The following is a 22360-nucleotide window of genomic DNA, read 5'->3' as shown; positions in this document are numbered from 1 at the left end:
ACTGAACAAACATTCTATGAGTACTATCAGAATACAGAGATATTTAACACTTATTAACCAAAGAATATCACTTACTCTACCTTTAAGTCTAGGCAAGGGCGGCTAAAAGTCTAGCAGAAACTACAGGTCTGGTACTTAGGCAGGACTTTGGACAGTTTCCCAGACAGCACAGCACTGTTTCTGTTCCGGACAGACCCACTCCCACTCTCATGATGTGGATATACAAACTATAACCCTTGGTAAGCTGATTATCATGAGCAATACAAGCAGTGGGGTAAAGTAACTAAGTACATTTACTCAAGTATTGTACTTAATTACAATTTTGAGGTATTGTTTACTTTACTGGAGTATTTCCGATTGTCAGTACTTTTACTTCTGCTCCACTGCATCTCAGAGGCAAATGTTGTACATTTTACTCCACAACAATTATTTGAAAACTTTAGTTACTAGTTACTTTGTAGATTTTGATTATTATTACAAAACATACATTAACCACTTCAGCCCTATATGTACTTCGGCTATTTGAAAATAGCCGATCTACAAGCTCGCAACGACACATTGTGAGCTTGTAGATCGGCTATTTTCAAAAGATATTTATACATTTGAAAACATGTGAAATGTGGACATCCTGCATAATGAGTACTTTCTACTTTTGGTACTTTAAATGCATTTTGATGCCAATGCTTTTGAACTTTTACTCAAGTAAATTTAGAATTCAAGACTTTTACTTGCAGTACTTCTACATTGCAGTATTGATACTTCTACTTAAGTAAAACAAAATATTACTTTTTCCACCACTGTATATATTGCCATGCAGCCAATACACCCACAAAAAAATCGTTTTCCGCCTGACCACAGGTGGCGCTGCAACCATCTCCAAGTCCAAGCACCTCACAAACAAAGCTCTTCCGGAGTACATACGTTCATTTGGAAATGTTGGACATATTTTTAGGGGCAATATTTAAATCCCATAATAAGTGACATTTATCATATTATCAGTGCAGTCTGTTGACGTTCAGCGGGTTCAGCTGTAACTGCAGACCGACATGGACATCCCTACAGCTCCAGAAGGTGAGCAGAGCGGACCGGACCGTAGTAACGTTGTTGTTAGAGTTCCATTGAGCGTTAGCTAGGCTAGTAGCTAGCTAGGCATCCTGCTAACTGGAACAGTGGATGTGAATGCATTGCATGCACGCAGTGCTAGTTGAGCTAACTGGCTAATCAATCCATTCATTCACACACATTATTTTGGTATATCTATAGTTTATACACTCTGTTGCTCGCTGTTGATCTCAACTCGCCGCTGGGTGAAGCGTGGAGAGGCTTGTAGATCTGCCTTTTACAGTGCACAACACTGCGCGCAATTAGCCTTTTTCTTTTTTGATTGATTGAATACTTTATTATCATTAACACAGTGGTGGTGGAAAAAGTACTCAAACTTTTTAAAAGTATCAATACTGCAATGCAGAAATACTCTGTTACGTAGTGAGTAAAAGTAGAAGTCCGGTAATCAAAATGTACTTGTACAAAAGTATTGCTACCAAAATATACTTATTTACCTAAAGTAAAGTACTCATTGTGTACTCAAGTTCAAAATGTATACAAATATTTTGAAAATAGCAGATATTGTGAGCTTGTAGATCGGCTATTTTCAAATGGCCGAAATAAGGGCTGAAGTGGGTAATGTATGTTTTGTGATAATAGTAGGGGGTACTAAGCACAAAAAATGGCCAAATCGTTACGCGGCGGATAAAAGCATGAAATTTGATACAGATGTCCCTTGGGTCATCCTAAAACATCCTAGAAGGGGTGCCCAAAAAAATCTTAAACAGGAAGTGACTTATGGACAAAATTCAAAATGGCCACCTAAACTGTTGACCGTTGACTCAAAAGACACCAAAAGAATCTCCAAAAAGCATAAAATTTGGCACATATGTCCCTTGGGTCATCCTAAGACATCCTAGAAGGGGTGCCCAAAAGAATCTGAAACAGGAAGTGAGTTATTGACTAAATTGAAAATGGCCGCCTAGTGTTGTCGATTGACTCAAAAGACAACTAAAGAATCTCATAAAAGCATACAATTTGGCACACATGTCTTTTTGGTCATCCTAAGACATCCTAGAAGGGGTGCCCAAAGAAATCTTAAGCAGGAACTGAGTTATTGACAAAATTGAAAATGGCCGCCTACAGTGTTATCTATTGACTCAAAAGACAACTAAAGAATCTCATAAAAGCATACAATTTGGCATACATGTCCCTTGGGTCATCCCAAGACATCCCAGAAGGGGTGCCCAAAAAAATCTTAAACAGGAAGTGAGTCATTGACAAAATTGAAAATGACCGCCTACAGTGTTGTCGATTGACTCAAAAGACAACTAAAGAATCTCATAATGGCATACATGTCCCTTGGGTCATCCTAAGACATCCTAGAAGGGGTGCCTGAAATTATCTGAAACAGGAAGTGGGTTATTGACTAAATTGAAAATGGCTGTGTACAGTCTTGACAGATGATGCAAAAGACACTCATACAAAAGAATCTCATAAAAGCATGAGATTTGGTACAAATGTCCCTTGGGTGATCTGAATGCATCCTAAGGGGTGCCAAAAAAAGTTTGAATAGTCTCTCAATGGAAAACACTCCTCCCACACGGGCTGCACTGCTACAATATTCAAATCGAGCAGCCAATCTAGCATTTGGTCCAGAAGCCTGAAAGCTATGCAATCTCTACCATCTCCTGACAAATAAATTAAAGTCGCTGATTCGTGGACACCTTTATGGACACTCTTGCCAGAGGCTGCTTAAGTTTGTAGAGAACTCAAGTGTGGCTGCAAAGCTGAGCCCTTCTGTTCGAGAAAGTGTAGATGCCGGGATGCTGGGTTACCTTGCAGAGCATTATGCCAATGTGCTGGTAATTGCGAAATGGCACACATGAATACATGTAGTTACTAAACACTAATCACAAAAAAACAGTAATGATCAAGAAGAAAATACATGAGAAGATAGAGTGTAAAACAAGCAAGAAGATGTAGAGTGCAAAATAAATAAGATGCAGAGAGTAAAATAAGAATATGCAGAGTAAGATAAGATGCAGAGTAAAATAAATGAGAATATGCAGAGAGTTAGATAAATAAAGAAGATTCAAAGAGTACAATAAAAAAATTATGCAGAAAGTAAAATAAATAAGTGATGTAGAAATGAAAACAGAAGGTAGACTACAAAATACGGCAAGTTATGCACTGCATAACCTGTCGTATTGAGTCTGCATAATATGCAGACTGCCATGGTCAACTGTTTAAACAGCCATTTAGAATTTCTTCAACATGGTCCCTTCCTAAAAAGTTTAATAAACAAGCAAACAAATAAATAACCCCTTCTAGGATATATTAAGAAGCACTCAATGTACGTACCAAATTATACACTTTTATGACGTCCCCTTATGTTTTCTTTTGTGTCAACTGCTTTTAGGCGGTCACTTCCTGTTTAAAACCTTTTTGGGCACCCCTTGTAGGATGCGTTCAGATCACCCAAGGGACATTTGTACCACATTTCATGCTTTTATGAGATTCTGTAGGTATCTTGCATCATCTTTCAACACTGTAGGCGGCCATTTTCAATTTAGTCAATAACTCACTTCCTGTTTCAGATTCTTTTTGGCACCCCTTCTAGGATGTGTTAGGATGACCCAAGGGACATATGTGCCAAATTGTATACTTTTTGGAGATTCTATAGGCTTTTTGAGTCAATCGCCAACACTGTAGGCGGCCATTTTCAATTTAGTCAATAACTCACTTCCTGTTGAAGACTTTTTTGGGCACCCCTTCTAGGATGTCTTAGGATGACCCAAGGGACATGTGTGACACATTTTATACTTTTTGGAGATTCTTTAGTTGTCTTTTGAGTCAATCGACAACACTAGGCGGCCATTTTCAATTTGGTCAATAACTCACTTCCTGTTTCAGATTTTTTTGGGCTCCCCTTCTAGGATGTCTTAGGATGACCCAAAGGACATGTCTGCCACATTTTATGCTTTTTGGAGATTATTTTGGTGTCTTTTGAGTCAACGGTCAACAGTTTAGGTGGCCATTTTGGATTTTGTCCATAAGTCACTTCCTGTTTAAGATTTTTTTGGGCACCCCTTCTAGGATGTTTTAGGATGACCCAAGGGACATCTGTATCAAATTTCATGCTTTTATCTGCCGCGTAACGATTTTTCACTTAGTACCCCCTACTATAATAATCAAAATGTATATTTGCCTCTGAGATGTAGTGGAGTAAAAGTATTAAAGTCAAAAGTGTCCTTAAGTACAGTACTTGAGTAAATGTACTTATTTACTTTAGACCACTGATTAACAGTTTGCAAAAACAAGGCACGGTGGCACAGATTTATACTAAAGAATGCTAAAAGGATCATGACCCAGATAAAACCTCAGGGCTTGTTTCCATTAAGGACATGTACAGTCAGACAAACAACAATACACAATAATATGCCAAAAACATAATTATGAAAGAAAGATATGTTCAGTAAACAGTTTTGGGTCATTTCCGGTGATGAGCTTAGACTTTTTACAGGGGCCAGTTACAATTTGCAACCTGTGTTTTGAAGGAGGGAGTCGCACTTTTTTATGACTGTTGGTAGGGAATTCCACACGCTGGTGGCATTAGTAGAACGAATTTAACCCCTTGTTTGAGACGAAACTGGGTTCAGTGAGATCAGTGGAGCTCAGTGATCAGTGCAGCTCCACTGATTACATTACAGTCATTTAGCAGACGCTTTTATCCAAAGCGACTTACAATAATAGGTAGGGAACGAAAACTACTAATCACCAGAAGTTTTAAGTGCATTTTCTGCAAAAACAAGCAACCAAGAGTATACCTAGCGCTAAGGTAAAAGTGCAATATATCAGCTACCTTCTTTCTTAAACAGATGAGACAAAATAGCTAAATCAAATGAGCATGAGCTAAAACAAATACGTGTATCGAATAAACAAGATCCAATAAAACAATACAACAATAAAACAATAAAACAAGCGTTCGTATAACTAGTTAACAACAAGTAGGCCAGTTAACAACAAGTAGGCCAGTTAACAACAAGTGATCATGTTCAACCCAGATTTGGCACAAACAAGGGAATGAACTCTTTCTCATGCTATACAACAAAAATGTGGAAAGGAGTGTAAAACCCTACTCACTTTCCAAACTGCCCTAAAGAATCACCTTCAGGAGGCTGCAATTCCAAACTGGCCCCTGTCAAAGTCTTAACCTACCCCACCCCCCTCCCCTCCTCCTAAAACTGTCTATTTTACATATTTCTTGTCTTTCATACCAGTAACCTGTAAGCTGATTGTATGACGTTCTGCATAGTAGTGTATATTTGGATGTCTTCTTAAATGTCACCATGATTTGAGTGCATGGGGATCTCATTTTAAATAAGCCACTGTGCTTTTATGAGCGATCCAGTTTAGAGGACCTTGTATTGTGAATTGTTTCCATGTCTTTCTAAATAAAGTATTCAATCAATCAATCAATCAATCCCTCTGGACTGGTGCTAGCCATCCCACCCTAGCAAAATGAGCAGGGGTTAGATCATGAGTTGTAGTTGTGAGGCCATTGGCCAAGTAGTAACCTGACCAGTTTGTTTTGAGAGGTCTGCAGTTTTGTTTTTAATGCCTTTTGAGGTTCTAGAGTACCATAAGGTGCATGCATAGTCGAAATGACAGTGGATGAGTGCTCCTGCTAGTGTCCTCAGTGTGTTCCTACTGACCACCGAGGAAGGAGCCTTGGATCAAGACAATCATATATGTGTTTTATCAAGTCTGAGTCACCACACTATCACAACAGTAATGTATATTAAATGCAATGATTTCTTCTATGTAGGTGATAATGTATCAGGTTCTACTTCCTGTGCTGCCAAGTTCAGCTGTGTGATGAGGTTGATGACCTTATCCCACCCCACGTTATTTAGTATTTACACAAGTACTGTACACTATAAACTACACTAGACTAGTGCCAAACTTTGAAAACTTAAAAAAATCAGAGGCATTTAGAGGGATTAAGTAAACACTGACTGCTAGGTAAAAGGATAGTTGGGAGTACAGCCATTTGAGATTGTGCCTGTCTTTTTCAATTTGTTTTGTTTGTTTCCTCTGTGCAGATCAAGAGCTGAGGAATGTCATTGATAAGCTGGCCCAGTTCGTGGCTCGGAATGGGCCCGAGTTTGAGAAGATGACGATGGAGAAACAGAAGGACAACCCAAAGTTCTCATTTCTCTTTGGAGGGGAATACTTTGGTTACTACAAGTGCAAGCTTGTTTTTGCGCAACAGCAGCGTATGTAGTCAAAAAAGAGAGTCTGCCCCCAAACTGCATTCACATAACGATATCCATGTGATCTTGGAGAGTTCAGTCAGATTTAGTATAATGAATAATGATCTCCCGAAACTAATGAACTGAAGAATCAAAGCTTTACATGTGATGTCAGCCAGAGGTAAACCTGGAACTGCCAACCAAAAATTACTCCTCCAAACTTAAATATGTACCTGTCTCTTTTTCAGATCATCCTTGATTCTGTCCCTCTGACCAATTACAATTGACTATGTAGGCATTTAGCAGTTGCTTTTTTTCCAGAGCTCCTTGCAAGAGCAAGATCAGAGTACACATGTTAAGACCTGCATTCTTCTTGATTTGAGCTCTGGAAAATCTTTAGATGTTCATTCATCTATTCTAGACTGAACTGTCCAAAAAAATATGCAAATTCAGTTTCAGGGTGTTAAGTATTTTCATGTTTATAACAAATGCATTTCTATTTATACTTTTGTTTTTTTTCATCTAGCACAGCACACCAGCTGCAGCAGCGAGTGTGACATATTAAACACACTTCCACTTTCTCCTGCAGCTGAATAACAGCCCAGCCTCAAACTGCTGTGTGTTGTTGCAAGCCATTTATTTCACCACAGGACCAAATGGAGCTTGCCACAGCCAAAGGGAATCTAAAAGCTTAATTTAAACTCCATTGGACGACAGTTGCTGTTTTCCAAAACTAACAGCTCTACAAGCCAATGATGCGTTGCATAGCTTGTAGATCAGTTCTTTTTTTTTCAAATGATCTACAAGCCTTCAAGATTGAAGGCTCGCCTTATCTGACCTTGTTGTTGAAAGTTGGCTGTTGTTGCTGGCCTACTTTCCACAACAAGTTGTCGTAAAAAGGTTTCCCATGGCTTCTCCTGTCTATGTTTCTGTCTGTGTTCTCTATATTAGATTCCAGCATTGCCTGAACAATATGTGATCGGATGTGCTATGCTTAAACAGGCAGCTATCATCAAGTTAGAGCAGGCCAGTCCTGCATAGATTCTGTAGTGCTAGCTAAGCTTGCTCTGTCTGTGGGGATAATTAATGTAGGAATACTATGTGCACAGACACCCAAGCAGACTGTGTTATAGGTGTAAAAAGACAACAACAATGGGGGAAAAATGAAAGAATTGGAAAGTGGATTGTGGGACGAAACAAAACCCTTCTTAAAACACCTGTGCTTCAATCAATATCCATTAAATTCCTTGCTAAGCTTTCAGTTTGTGTACTGTGACTGATAATGGTCTGAGGACTGGTTGTTTAGCAATCCTGCTGTGGCATAGTGCTATGACCGTACTCATGTAATGCCACTGAAATGCGTTAAAGTTTGCTTCTCTCCACATAGATCCCTCTACCCACGATCTTGAGGAATATAAGTCAGAAGGTATTTATTGGGAACCAGTTTTCACAAGATGAATTTGAATTACACTTGTAAAGTCACAGTGTGTTTTATGCACATATTTGCTGGACATTATCACACCTCGAAGTGATGCTTGAAGGCTTTTTATTTTGTTCATTTTCTGTTGCATCGTTTCATGTTTTAATTCAGTTTTGGGAGGTGTGTGTGTAATACACACACCTCACACACTGTGTGTATATATATATATATAGTTTTTTGATGTGATGGAAGATATCTTAGGGATATCTTCTCAATTGTGATCCCTGTGCTGAGCAAAGTCAAATGACAACTGGTGACCTTTCTTTAAGCAAGGCTTTGTTGTTTGATTCATCATAATCTGTTTTGTTTCTAATTCTTGTTGCTTCGGACACAGTATCGCTGTAGTGAAGGGCTGCACAATTTAGATAATATGAATGCACTGCATGTATCTAAAAAAAACATCTCATCCCTATCTTGTGTGCCACCTTATCCCTTATCCCTAAACTCTTTTGCCATTTTTTTTTACTATTTTGAAAAACATTTTAAAATAGTTCAAAATAGCCGATCTACAAGCTCACAACGTTTCGATGTAGATCGGCTAGTTGAACTATTTTAAAATGTTTTTCAAAATAGTAAAATATGGCTAATACGTTTAGAGATAAGGGCCAAGGCGGCACACAATATGGGGGCCCAGGAGTTTTCTCTGCTTGCTAATCTTACAACACATACAGTCATATGTATGTCCGTACGTACGTCTGTAGTTCACGTATCTCATGAACCAATTCGACCAACCGACTTCAAATTCGGCACCCACGTGACGTCGCAGACGACCCCAGGGAGTTGAGTGCACGGCGTGGAATTGGTTGAATAAGCGGTTGTCCAGAACTGCCAATCCGACTGATAACGCCAATTGTACAAAAGGCCTGTGGTCCAAAGGAGCCAATTGATTGCCATGGCAACCCCAGCCTGAACTTGATATGGCAAATTAACACACCTGCCATTTGGACTAGTTAGTCAGTCCACTTTTCACAGTCAGTTGGCAATCTTTAGACGTTCTCCACAGACCTTTACCAGTGCACAAGGGCTTTTACATATGGGACACGGACAAACAGACGGTTACAATGGGTACTCTCTGACAACGGGTATGACGGGTATTGCATAACAGGGTGGGCGCATACATTGCATTCCCTATTTGCATCGTGCCCAACTTGAATCATTCCCGAGTAGGCTGGTACCCAACAGGCACCGGTCTAGTTAATATAAAGACTGGATCATCCTATCAGTTGGAAACTGCAGTAGCCTGCGATTTCCACGTCCTTTTTTTGTAATTGTGCAGCCCAACTGTAGTTGACTGGTCTAATCCACATGTTCTGGTTTTAAAACCCTTGTTTCTTTATTTCAGTATAGTCCTCAAGAATGAAAACGATTAAATTGCTTGCATGTATGGAATCTTTTAGATCAGTATTCTGCTTTGCTCCTGTAAATGTCTTCCACTTGCCCTATGTAAGCCTGTATAGTGTATTCAGTATACTATTATTGACTACTTTGGGGAATTTTATTTGAAGCTGCTTGTATGGCCTTTGACAAGACAACATGGCCATAACATGACATGACCATAACATAATCCTGTGGCATCTACATTACTTCAGCACCCCTACACAAGGCCTTGAATATTGATCCTGAAATCTTAACCACTAACAAGACTATGCCAGACTAAGCCTGCCTACTGCTCTTTTTCAGACATGTACAACCTAGGTGCTAAAGAAGTGGTTGACGTCCCTCCACCAATGCCCATTATTGCTACGCCCACAATCCCGCCCCCTGCAACTCCTTCCATCGAGGAACTCGTCCAGCAGAGCGAATGGAACCTACAGCAACAAGAACAACATCTGCTCACTCTCAGACAGGTAGAAAGGACATCTTCCCGACGAGAATCAGCCCATTTATTTTAATGCCTGTCTCTCAGCATACCTGGGAATTGTCAAGCTGTATATCATATCCATAAGAAAATGGTTGCTTGTCAGACTTTAAACAGCATATTGACAAACATAAATACTGTTGACAGAATAGATCATATTCTTTCAAGCAGTGAAATGTGACCCAAATGAGCAAACGGTTGATAGGATGACTTTGATTTATTTATCGATTGGTTATATTGCCTCTTATGTCCTGTAGGAGCAAGTGACAGCAGCTATAGCTCTGGCCATGGAGCAGCAGACACAGAAACTGACGTTGGAAACGCAACTGGATGTCACAGAGTTTGACAACCTGCTGCAACCCATCATAGACACCTGCACCAAAGATGCCATCTCTGTAAGCCCACAATAGATATTAAAGAGCACCTTCAGCTATATATAACCTATAAGGTTCACATGCAATAAATGAAACCTACCCATTTTTAATGATCTCTCTCAATATGCAGCAATATGTTTGTCTGTCTGTGACGCATGCGTGTCTGTCTGTTCTCAGGGTGGGAAAAACTGGATGTTCACCAACGCCAAGACGCCAGCGCACTGCGAGTTGATGACGGCACACCTTCGCAACCGCATTATCGCTGACTCGGCGCACTTTGAGCTCCGTTTGCATCTCATCTATCTGACAAATGATGTCCTCCATCACTGGTAAATGCAAAAAAACATCTTCCCGTCAGTATAGGTAATGTTTTCTCCCAATCACAGAAAACTGGAATCAAGCAGAATAGCTGTTTGTTTTCTACAGCAACTAGCTACGTTGTAAAATTATCTTGTAATCAGTGTTATTTGATAACGCCATTCCAGCCAACGGAAGCAGCAAAGGGACTTGCTGGCAGCGCTGCAAAAGGTGGTGGTTCCCATCTACTGTACCAGTTTCCTCGCCGTAGAGGAAGACAAGCAACAGAAGATCACCAGGGTAACTACATAACACAATCACACACGGGTAGTTAGTGCTTCGACCACATAATCGTAACGGTTCGATTTCGGCTGGAGGAACACTTGGCATGCCATCTGTCCTCCACACTGTCCTTTTCAAACACAACAAAATCTCACCGTGCACTGATTTTAAGTTTTAACTGGATGCAGCTGGCTCATTGCATTCCACTATTTGTATTTATTTAATTGAAAACACTCTCCACAATGGAAACGATAGAAAATTCTATTCAGGACTGTGATTGGCTAGGGAAACATGACACATGTGCATAGCCCTATAAATAGGACCATAACTTTAAAAAAAACATAAATGTGTTTTTTTTAAGTTATGGTTTCTTCCATCACTTCTTCCATCACTTCTTCCATCACTGTGATGACCACTGTGACCACACCGCCCACTTCACACTGGGTGTGATTTTTTTTCTATTAGTAACAGTGTTCCCTCTCTGATTTTCCTCTCTTCTTCTTAGCTGCTGCAGCTTTGGGAGAAGAATGGCTACTTTGATGACGTGACAATTCAACAGCTCCAGAGCCCAGCTCTGGGTCTGGGCCAGTACCAGGTGAGGGGACTCAAGATTCTGGAAAAAGTCCATTTCCCTATTAACACGCTCTCACTTTCAGTGCTTCAAATGATACGTAGCTTGCGAGGTTAGTTCAGGCAGTATATACTCGAGAGGTTTCACTGCTAGCTCATTACTATGTGGGTGTGTATACAGTGTTATGCAAGACCCATACACTGACGTGGCAAACAGATGACCAATTTGGGCGGGTTATTTAAGCTCACCTAAATCTGCGGTTCCACCGCCACCCCAGCACCACCAGTGGTCTCTGCTATTGGTTCTGTTTCCCATGGGGGGTTGTTATTGTCTCCGCCAGGCCGAAAGGCATGGCGAGAGAGTATGTTTTCGCCCCTGTCCGTCCGTCCGTCCGTGTGTCCGTCCTGTCTGTGTGTTAGCAGCTAATCTCCGGCACCGTTGGCCCGGTCGCTCCGAAACTATGCACACACACTCCCTGGATGCCAATTCAGAACCTCTGCCCCAATTCTTTCACATGGGCCTGTTATAGCGCCACCAGGAGGCCGATTTGTGCAAAACCCATTTTTTTTTACATTACTCCTACAGATTTTATCCAAACGTCATGCAAATCGGTACACAGTATCCCTATAGTCATGTGATCAACACGAATCTGTCCGATTTCCCATATTCCATCCTCATTTTCTATGGTTGGCTTCCAAAGTTTGCAGGATTGGTCCGTTTTGAACAAAAAGCCTCAAACTATGCACGCAGCTTGCGATTTCCGTGAATTTTCACACGCACATTCCCACTAGGCTGAGGAAGAAATGCTACCCTTTTCACATTGGCCTGTTATAGCGCCACCAGCAGGTCTAATTTAGTAAAACACATTTTTGGAACAAAATGAATCAAATCATGAATGCAGTGTCTGATTGCCATGAAAGACTTAAGAATAAATGGCACCCTTTTCACATTGGCCTATTATAGTGCCACCAGGAGCCCAGAATAACGTACCTGACCTGGCGGAGACCTGTGCTCCGAGGAGCACTTTTTCTAGTTGTATATCTATCTCCCGCTCTCTCTCTCTGTGTCTTTCTCTCTAGGCATCTCTGATAACGGAGTATGCAGCGGTGGTGCAGCCCGTCCAGTTGGCCTTCCAGCAGCAGATCCAGGTGTTGAAGACTCAGCACGAGGAGTTTGTGGCCACCCTGAAGCAGCAGCAACAGCAGGCGGCAGTGGCGGCAGTGGCAGCAGCGGCAGCACAAGCCGCCGCCGTGGAACAACTTGCCACCGCCGCTGAGGTCGAAAAGCCCTCGCCTATGACCACGCAAGCCGGTGAGAATGCACAGAGCGGCATGAATGTGTTTAGAGCGTGAATAGAATGTCAGTGTCACGCACAGCCCTTGGACGGATTGGGTTAATAGTTGTGGTGGCGAACGCACACGCTATGTTCTTTTTAAAAGGATGATTTTCTTCTTAACCACCAGTTTTGTGGAATTCCACATCCTGTCTGTTTCTGATCATCTGTGTGTGTGTGTGCACGCGTTTGTGTGTGTTGTGTATTTTTGTGTGTGCTGTGAACAGGAGATGTGAAGGCATCCATGTCAGTCCCTCCTCCAGGGGAGTATGATGGGGGTTCGTCTAGACAGCAGGATCCCAGCAACACAAGTGGGCCCCCAGACATCCCTTCCTCTAAGCCTAACTGGTATGACCCCCAGCACATGGGACCTTGGAATCCCAACCAGCCGGTAAGTAGCTTTGTGACACAAGTTTGCGGGAGGGGCCTGTTTTACACAAAAATGCCGTCTCATTGTCGTGAAACGTTGCATGCACACTCCCAGTAGGCCAAGGAAGAACCTCCACCCGAAATGTTTCAAACCAGCCTCATGGTGGCACTATACTAGCCCGCTTCATGTTTTGGCCTATAACTCTTGAACCGTAGGTTGTACAACTACAAATGTCTTCCCCCTCGATTCCTTGCTTTTCATGATGCAATTCCCCACTGATTTCTGCCTGACCAGATTTTCCGACATTTAGCATTTCCTTCAAAAATATATATTTTTTGTCTGAAGACCAAGTTAGAAATAAGCGTTAATTGCCCTCTCACATGCCATCCTGGTTGGACTCATGGATTCAAGTTCTCAGTCGCCACGACTGATTTCAGTCATTTGGATTCCATAGAAGTCAGCATGTCTTCTATGGAAGCATGTCATGCACCGAAAATAGACAAGCTTACCACGCATTGCACTGCGTGTGTTTTAAGCTTGTAGATTGTCTATTTCCGGTTATTCGCTATTTTAAGCTTAAAGAGTACTTGAAGTGGTCAAACTGGTCAAACAAGTGGTTCAATCCTCCAGAAAATCCTAAGGATCTCAGAATCAGAATCAGAATCAGAATCAGAATCAGTTTTATTGTCACATCACAGGTTTACAAGGTAAAAAAGTGGGTGAAATTCTTTTTTGTACATCGTTCCCAGATCTCAGATATTTCATAAAAGAAAAGGTTAACCCTCTGGCGTCTGGCATTTTGTTTTAAATTACCTTTTTTTGTCAGCTTAAACAGTACTTGAAGTGGTCAAACTGGTCAAACAAGTGGTTCAATCCTCCAGAAAATCCTAATGATCTCAGATATTTCATAAAAGCAAAGGTTAACCCTCTGGCGTCTGGCATTTTGTTTTAAATTACCTTTTTTTTGTCAGGGCTAGTATGGCTGACTTTAGCATCAATCTGCAATTTCTTCAACTGGTTGGTTGTATAGCTACCAAAACATCATAATTATACATTGTGCTAATTGTTTATGAAACACAACGCGCGTGTGCGTGTGTTCCTTTCATGCTGTTTCACGAATTGCATATTAGGAAATGGCCTGGAAACAAACATTTTTATCAGTCGTGAGATTTTATTTTGCTTTAATCCATGTGGACTGCATCTTGTGACCTCATTAACCGAGTCGCCTAACCCATAATAGTTTCCTCCTCCTCAGCCTCCAAATTTTGACCCCAACCAGCCTCCCCCCGGCTGCCCACCCTGGAACAGCCACGAGGGGATGTGGAACGATCAGCGGGACCAAGGGAACTGGAGCGGAGGCCCGCCCAGAGAAGGAGGTCCCTGGAGTGGGCCGGGCGGTTCCGACCAGGGTCCCCCGTCCTGGAACTCTCAGTATGACCAGCAGCCTCCATGGGGGGACCAGCCCCCACCCTGGGGCCAGAGGGAACCTCCTTTCCCCCCTCGCATGCAGGCAAGTGGTGTATGTTTGGCGTGGCTCGTTCTGCCCTACTTTAACTTTTTCACCACCATTTTGTGATTTTTAGAATTAAGCGACTACATTTACTGTACATGTACTTGATTTGGCAAGCTGGTGCACATAACATATACACAGCACAATTGAGATTACAAATAGTATGTGCAGCATGATATTTGGTGTGCATAGACAGTGAACAATCTGAGAAATGTTATTGTAATACTACTATTTGCCACAGTGCAACACACTGCAGGCTTTTATTTCATTTATTTTGTATTGGACAGTCAACCTCAGACAGTCTCAACTCTCATACAAAAAAATAATTTATTGATCTTTTGCAAGATCAATAAATGTGATACTTGTTGGTTTCGTGATACAAGAAACAAAAAGTGATTTTGTGTATTTCTTGACTCCTCTCTCACAGAGGCCTCCCCATTTCAGAGGGCCCTTCCCTCCCCACCAGCAGCCCCCTCCCTTCAACCAGCCCCCTCCACCACCTCACAACTTTGGACGCTTTCCGCCGCGCTTCATGCAAGACGACTTTCCTCCCAGACACCACTTTGACAGGCCGCCATACCCTCCACACGGTCGCTTTGACTATGCTGAGGGGGGATATCCCGGAGGCGAGGGCGAAGTTGGCAAGTGACACTTTTTTTTACTATACCTTTTCCTCTTACAGTGGTGGAAAAAGTACTACATTTTTTAAAAATAAGTAAAAGTATCAATACTGCAATGTAGAATTACTCTGTTACAAGTAAAAGCCCTGAATTCAAAATGTACTTGTGTAAAAGTAATGGTATCAAAAATGTACTTAAAGCACCAAAAGTAGAAAGTACTCATTATGCAGAACGTCCCATTTCACAAGTTTTCAAATGAAAAACATGTGAAAATGGCAGATCTACAAGTTCACAATGCGTCGCATCGCGAGCTTGTAGATCGGCTATTTTGAAATTGCCGAAATGTATATGGCTGAAGTGTTTTGTAATAATAATCCAAATCTACAAAGTAACTAGTAACTAAAGTTTTCAAATAACTGTAGTGGAGTAAAAGTACAATATTTGCCTCTGAGATGTAGTGGAGTAGAAGTACTGAAAATTGGAAATACTCCAGTAAAGTACAAATACCTCAAACTTTTACTTAAGTACACTACTTGAGTAAATGTACTTTACACCACTGCTATTTTCCAGTACCTTTTGAAATCAAGTTAGTGTTACTCGCTGTAATTTACATCTTGTCCAATCAAACGTCCCCCTCCTTCAGACATGGGGCCTCCACCCCACCACCATCCCAACCAAAGGCTTCCTCCTCCGGGCATGGACATGGACCATCCTCCCTGGGGTGGAAACCAGCACCAAGACTTTGGCCCGCCACCCCATGGCTTCAATGGCCAGTCGCCCCACATGCGTCATCGACAGCAGCCCCCGGCCCATGACGACCCCAGTCTGGTGCCCAACGTGCCCTACTTTGATCTGCCGGCCGGCCTCATGGCTCCACTGGTTAAGGTAAGCCAGTTGCACAGGTTTCTGAAAAAAACGTATGTTTCTATATCAGTCGTGCTCAAACTTTTTCATGTCAGGGACCCCCAAAATTATATGTATTTGGCTACCATCTCAAAATATTTTGTTCCAGGGACCACCAGAGGCAAAGATTTGAGTTACAAATGTTCGCTTTAAAATATAAAGCGAACAAGATTTTCAAAGATTTTCAAAAAATTGCAGATCTAAAACCTCATAGTGCGGCACTCTTTGCTGGGCTATGAGCTTGTATATCTGCTATTTTTGTTGCCAGACCCAAGGGGTCGGGCTTACATGAGGCTTTGTATCTGTTTCGTCCATACATGGGCAGGGGCCATTTGTCCTCCGGCCCCAGCCAAAAAAGTCTGTCCCCCTTTCGTCCATACATGGGCATACACAGGCTGACACGTCATGTGAAGTCCGGCTTAGCCGTGACGTAGTGCATGTTTTGTACCTGTTTCCTCCATGTATGGAGGCTTTGTACCATGAGGCTTTGTACCTGTTTCGTCCATACATGGGCATGGGCCATTTGTCCTCCGGCCCCAGCCAAAAAAGTCTGTCCCCCTTTTTGCCAGACCCAAGGGGTCTGGCTTACATGAGGCTTTGTACCTGTTTCGTCCATACATGGGCAGGGGCCATTTGTCCTCCGGCCCCAGCCAAAAAAAAGTTTGTGACGTCCCCTTTCGTCACGAACTATTCATGACATCATGAACTTCAGTTATAAAGTGGTTTGTAGGTGTGTTACATACTAGGACTTCATTTTGGGTCTGGCAGAACCAGGTCTCCTGGTCTTGTTTAATAGCCAAAGTATAAAATTATGGTTATAGCTAAATTGACACAGATGCGTTCCCGGATAGAATGGGTTAAGATCTGGTGTCTCATATAAAGATAAACTAATAATCAGCATGTGGTTTTGTAGCTAGGGTTGATAATCTTCTCTCCTCTTTTCCTGTTGCTCAGCTTGAGGATAATGACTACAAGTCATTGGATCCGAAAGACATTCGACTGCCTCCTCCCATGCCCCCCAGTGACAGGCTGCTAGCTGCAGTAGAGGCCTTCTACAGTCCCCCGTCCCATGACAGGCCCCGCAACAGGTACATACACACACGCCTACGCATATGGACTAATCCAAATCATTTGTAATTTAACCTAGGCAATGTACTGTATTAGTTGTAGAAAGCAGAATATATATATATATATATATATATATATATATATATATATATATATATATATATATATATATACATATATATATATATATATATATATATATATATATATATGGGGCGTTTTGACCACAGCTGAGTTGATTTCCATAAACAGTTAAAGGGATAGTTCACACCCAAAATGACTTTTTTTCCTTATCGATTAGTCACCCCATGGAGACTTGAATTCATGTATATATTTTTTATAGTTTTTATCGCATTCCTAAGACAATAATTTGATGACCGGCAGCGGTTCCGGTAGGAGACACAAAGAGTCTCTTTGTGTCTCCTACCGAAACCGATGCCTACCGGTCCGCTGGTCATCAAATCATTGGCTTAGGAATGCGACAAAAACAAAGAAATATCCATGAATTCAAGTCTCCATGGGGTGACTAAGTGATAGAAAAAAACATATTTTTTTGGGTGAACTATCCCTTGAAGTATCTCTAGCCAAGTAAAGTGTCGTGTTAGATAAGTGGGCTTAATGCTGGCTATGATTTGCACCTCTCCTCAGTGAGGGCTGGGAGCAGAATGGCCTGTATGAGTTCTTCAGAGCCAAGATGAGAGCCAGAAGGAAAAAGGGACAAGAGAAGCGTAACAGGTAACTCTACTCTCACACTCAAGCACACATATTCGTTTTTTAGCGCTGGGATGCAGCAATTCAGAGTTTTTGTTGATCTCCATGCTTCTCTCTCTCTCTACAGTGGGCGTGGAGGTAGTCGGTCCAGGAGTCGTTCTCGTAGCAGAGGAAGGTCCTCGTCTCGGTCCAGCTCTCGCTCCTCCAAGTCCTCCAGGTCACGCTCGCGCTCCTCTCGCTCGCGCAGCCGATCACGCTCCTACTCCCGATCCAGGTCATTACACACACACACACACACACACACACACACACACACTCAAGCATGTCAATGCTGCATATGAATGCTATTTGAGGAACACTTGCATATAAAGGTTCCTCATAGTACCATGGGACCCCAGGCCTGGACGGTTGGCGTAGCGGTCCAGGCACCTAGGCTCAATGTAGCCTGACAGCGCATCGCGGGTTCGAGTCCCGAGCCCGATGACCTTTGTTGCATGTCACTCCCCATTTCCTGTCAGCCTACTGTCCTATCAATAAAGGCATAAAAGCCCAAAAATATATCTTTAAAAAAAAATAAGTATTGGTGACCCCAGTGGTAAAGGAGCCCCCAACACTGCAGGCTCCGTGCATTAGCACCCTGCTTTACCCAAAGCTACACAAGGTTGTAATCCCTAACCACTATCGTTGGCTCCCTATTTAGCTCCATAGGACTATATGGTCATTCAGTGCATGGCAAAATATGATGCACTGTACAAAGAAAATCAGTTACAGTTGCACCTGTAGTGTGTGCTCTTACTTGGTGCGAGAGAAATAATGCAAGTGAATATTTTCTCTCATCTCTTTAGGTCCAGGAGTAGATCCAGATCATCTCGTAGTCGCACACGTTCCAGATCCCGTTCCCGTTCTCGCACGCCCACCAACACCAAGGGCTCGCCCACCAACACCAAGGGCTCGCCCACCAAGACCAAGGGCTCGCCCACCAAGACACCAAGACACCGCGGAGCCAAGTCACGTAGCACATCTCCTCCGTAAGTCTCTGTCGCGCGCTCTCTCTCTCTTTTTCTCATACGATTCATGTTATCATTCCCCTCTTCATTTTCCGTCTCCATCTTCCTCTCCATAACTTTGTTCACCTTACTTCCTGACTCTCAACTTTGCAAGCTTGAATGATCAAGTGTCTGCTAAACCGGGTTTATATGATGCCTACATGTATTGTTCTTAACACATTCCCTGCCAGGTATTATTTTATTAATTCATCCGTTGCTGCCAGCATTTTTTTTTTACCTTATATTAGACAGTCTTTGGAGAGCCGCGGAAGCCACGTTGTGTACACAGATGTAAACAAAGGGTGTCTGGGGAGTCGGGAGGGTCTCCTCTATCCACCGGAACCATTTTTGTTTTACTGCGATCGGCCATTTTGTTGCTATTGCCCGTTGAATAAGGCTAGTTTTCACCAAAAAAAATAAATAATCTGAGCTAGATGTGTTTTTCTACAAATCGTAACATAGGAGTGGACGGAAGTGAAGTTTTTTGGGTTGACGTCACATCCGTCCATTCCTTCTCTCAGAGTCAAGGGATCATTCCTAAGTTGTGTTAGATATGTGTTAAGTAGTGACCAGTTTTGTTTCATGTCTCTCCAGCACCACATCAGGACTTGGCGCAGCGCCCCCTAAGCTGCCTCTTGATTCAAGGCTTGGGGAGGAAAATAAAGGCCATCAGCTGCTCATGAAGATGGGTATGCTCTTTGTGTGTGTGTGTGTGCATCGTATTACCTCATATCATGAGGATACTCTTATTTTTTAGGTTCCGCCTTCCCGTTTGAGTGCTGCGGAAATCTCCACCGCACTTAACGTTGTATGTGCTTTTTTCTGATCAGATCCCTATGTGTCTCCCTGTCTTGTATGTGTCCTGTCTGTAGGTTGGAGTGGTTCCGGTGGTCTGGGGGCGAAGGAGCAGGGCATTCAGGACCCCATCAAGGGGGGAGATATCAGGGACAAGTGGGACCAGTATAAAGGAGTCGGGGTATCACTAGACGACCCCTATGAGAACTACCGCAGGAACAAAAGCTACAACTTTGTGGCCCGCATGAAAGCCCGGGAGGAAGGTATAGCACCTGCACCTGGTAATGGTAACTCTTCTATTGTAGCTTTAAAATAGTAAAATGCACACAAACAGTACAGCTGAAGGTAAGACAGCTTTGCCTTTTTAGACTGGCAAGCGGTTATTACGGCATGGCTCTGCTGGATGCTAGCTGTCTATAAGAGGGGGGTCGGTTTGTGTGTGTGTGTGGTGTCTGTCTAGAGCTGATCTCGCAAACTGCTGGAACGATCAGCGCCACATTTATTTTTCACACTTAGTTTATTTTATTTTTATCCACATCAACAGCATCACAAAACATAACGCACTGTAATCCAATAATTCATTCTGGTTGATCGAAAAGGCATAGGCTGAAGCTCAAAGCTTATTTATGCCTATCCTTCATATATGTTGCTTTAAAGTTCGTATTGAATGAACACTCAAAATATTTCATAATTACATTCAAGACTGCTTACGTTGTTCGTAATAATCGAACAGTCGAAAATATTCAATATTTACATTCATGTTTTCATACTTACATACACACTATTACACTATTACACACAGATATACACCCGAATGTGTGCATATACCCATATACACACATTCTAATATACATGCCGTTATATACAATATAACGGTATCTACTATGCCAGTAGGCCACACGAGTATCTCCATTCCCCACATGTGATTTATGTTTTTTTGAAATATTTAACTTTCATTTCATAATGGACGTCAGTGGAGCTCCAATCGGGCTTAAAACGTGCCCACATTTTTTGTCATGCATCATAGATGACTGACGTTGCATGCTGCCCACTTGAAGTCTGAGATCCACATTGGAGCCATGCTGTTCCCAAGATCCACATTATTTGATTTTTTTTAAATTAAATATTATAGATAGATAACTTAGAATAAATAATTGATAGATAATACAAATGAATCAAATCTTGACCTTAAAGTACATAATATGATTTATTTTGTGTTTTTGTAGCCATTAAAAATGGTTGTTCCCTTTTGTGCTTTAACCCATCCGTTGCTGTTATTCCATACTTTCTGTACTCCCTGTTCAATTTGATTTCCTCTGTAATGTCTTTATTTACATAGAGATGATTTTTTTACGAGGGCAGGGTGTGACAACTAAATGTGAAATGTACAGTATACGTGCACAACTTAAAATAGGTTTTCTACAGATACGTATAATTAATCAGACCTGTACTTTGAGTTAAAAGATCAAAGGCCAGAAAACTATTCAGAAATTACTATTGTTTTACTTGATTTCATGGATGTCAATAATCCTATCATAACACAACTTACTTACTTTAACATGTGACTGTAATAATGTCTTCTCTTTATGCTGCAGTGAATCGGGAACCTACGGAGGCTCCTCCTACAGAGTGATGTCATCAACATGTGTCAAGCCACACCCCTTCACCCGGATCCAAATTTCTCTTTCACCGTCAATTTTTGAACAAAACACCAGCGCTCCACTCATTCTTTGAAACTTTGTTTGATAAGGAACCAATGGAATAGTTCAATAAGACTCTTAGTCTTTTGCTCTATGCAGGTTTAAAGAGTTTCCCAAACGAGGTGGATTTATTTTAATCTCTTTTTAACATGAGCATGTCTGAATCAGGCAGTGAAAGGTTTTGATGTTCACTTGGCATAAGTATTGCAAATGAAATGCCATTCATACTAGTAGAATGTAGTGCATTGTACACATGAGCCACAGTGAAACACAGCACTCCTTGCTACGTGTTGGGCATAGGTTTATTTTTTCTTCCTTGTTTACAACAGACCCCCTAACCCTATTTAAAAGGGTTTTAAACTCTGGTTTTCTTTTCACTTTTCATAATTCTCTTTTCACTTTGTTCCATTAAGAGAAACATTTAGCATCACAGAAGAAGGGGCTAGGCTGACATGTCTTAGTTTGAATGTTGTTGCTTTTTTCAGTGCAGATAATAATTGTGATACTGTTTCATGTAATTTCTTCTCATGACGTGAAAGTCTTTTAGTTGTAGTCCTCAGCTTTTGTAAATATATATTAAAAAAACAAATCCCAGAAAACAAAATTGTCATAATTAAGGCAAAAATGTATTTCAGTTTAGTTTCCCTGTCACAACACCACACAATGCAGAACAATAAAGGAATTTGAACACCTTGAGAGATGTTTTTCTTCCTTGAAACCTTATGTTAAAAATTTAAAAAGAATTGTTTTCTTTGCTCACTTTCTTTTCTTTTTATGTGCAACTTTGGGTTTGTCTCTAGCTCATTGCATAGCTTACAATTTTAACCAGCAGAGGGCAGTAAGGGCACCACATTGTTCAGGACCAGCTCTACACACAGCAGATAGTTTTCACATGTGTAGGGAGATTTGTTTTCCCAATAAGAGACATTAAAGAATGTTAAAAAAAAGTTGAAGCGCTTGTGGACGTGTAATCGTCAGCCATTAATTGTCACAAATGACTACAATTTATATTTATTTATTTTACATTTTGACCAATGTATAATTTTGTATTCATCGTTTAGACTACATTACAACTAGCACCTGGTCCAGTTCTAAGGTAGTTCTAATATGTATTGGGGGAAATGTGTGCCATTTAGCTAT

The 22360-nt window shown here is 41.6% G+C and overlaps 1 protein-coding gene across 3 annotated transcripts; it reads left to right on the top strand.

The window, feature by feature from the left end:
* Positions 1 to 922: 922 nt before the first annotated feature.
* On the top strand, positions 923 to 21916 carry cherp (calcium homeostasis endoplasmic reticulum protein). 3 transcript variants are annotated; one of them, XM_080431909.1, is made up of 20 exons: positions 923 to 1071; positions 6153 to 6326; positions 7690 to 7728; positions 9463 to 9629; positions 9898 to 10035; positions 10192 to 10343; positions 10500 to 10611; positions 11099 to 11188; positions 12244 to 12475; positions 12725 to 12888; positions 14123 to 14377; positions 14805 to 15018; positions 15641 to 15882; positions 16855 to 16988; positions 17617 to 17703; positions 17807 to 17953; positions 18525 to 18707; positions 19320 to 19414; positions 19598 to 19783; positions 21116 to 21916. In XM_080431909.1, exons 1-20 carry the CDS (start codon positions 1047 to 1049, stop codon positions 21151 to 21153), a joined length of 2874 nt encoding a protein of 957 aa, XP_080288035.1. In that variant the 5' UTR covers positions 923 to 1046; the 3' UTR covers positions 21154 to 21916. The 3 variants fall into 3 exon arrangements, with proteins under 3 accessions (XP_080288035.1, XP_080288034.1, XP_080288033.1); XM_080431908.1 differs by having other exon boundaries at positions 19598 to 19807; XM_080431907.1 differs by having other exon boundaries at positions 14123 to 14386; positions 19598 to 19807.
* The last annotated feature ends 444 nt before the right edge of the window (positions 21917 to 22360 follow it).

Source organism: Gymnoscopelus braueri (genome assembly GCF_963280865.1).
Source record: "Gymnoscopelus braueri genome assembly, chromosome: 6".
NCBI classification, from domain to species: domain Eukaryota; kingdom Metazoa; phylum Chordata; class Actinopteri; order Myctophiformes; family Myctophidae; genus Gymnoscopelus; species Gymnoscopelus braueri.
This window is presented reverse-complemented; position numbering and strand designations above follow the sequence as displayed.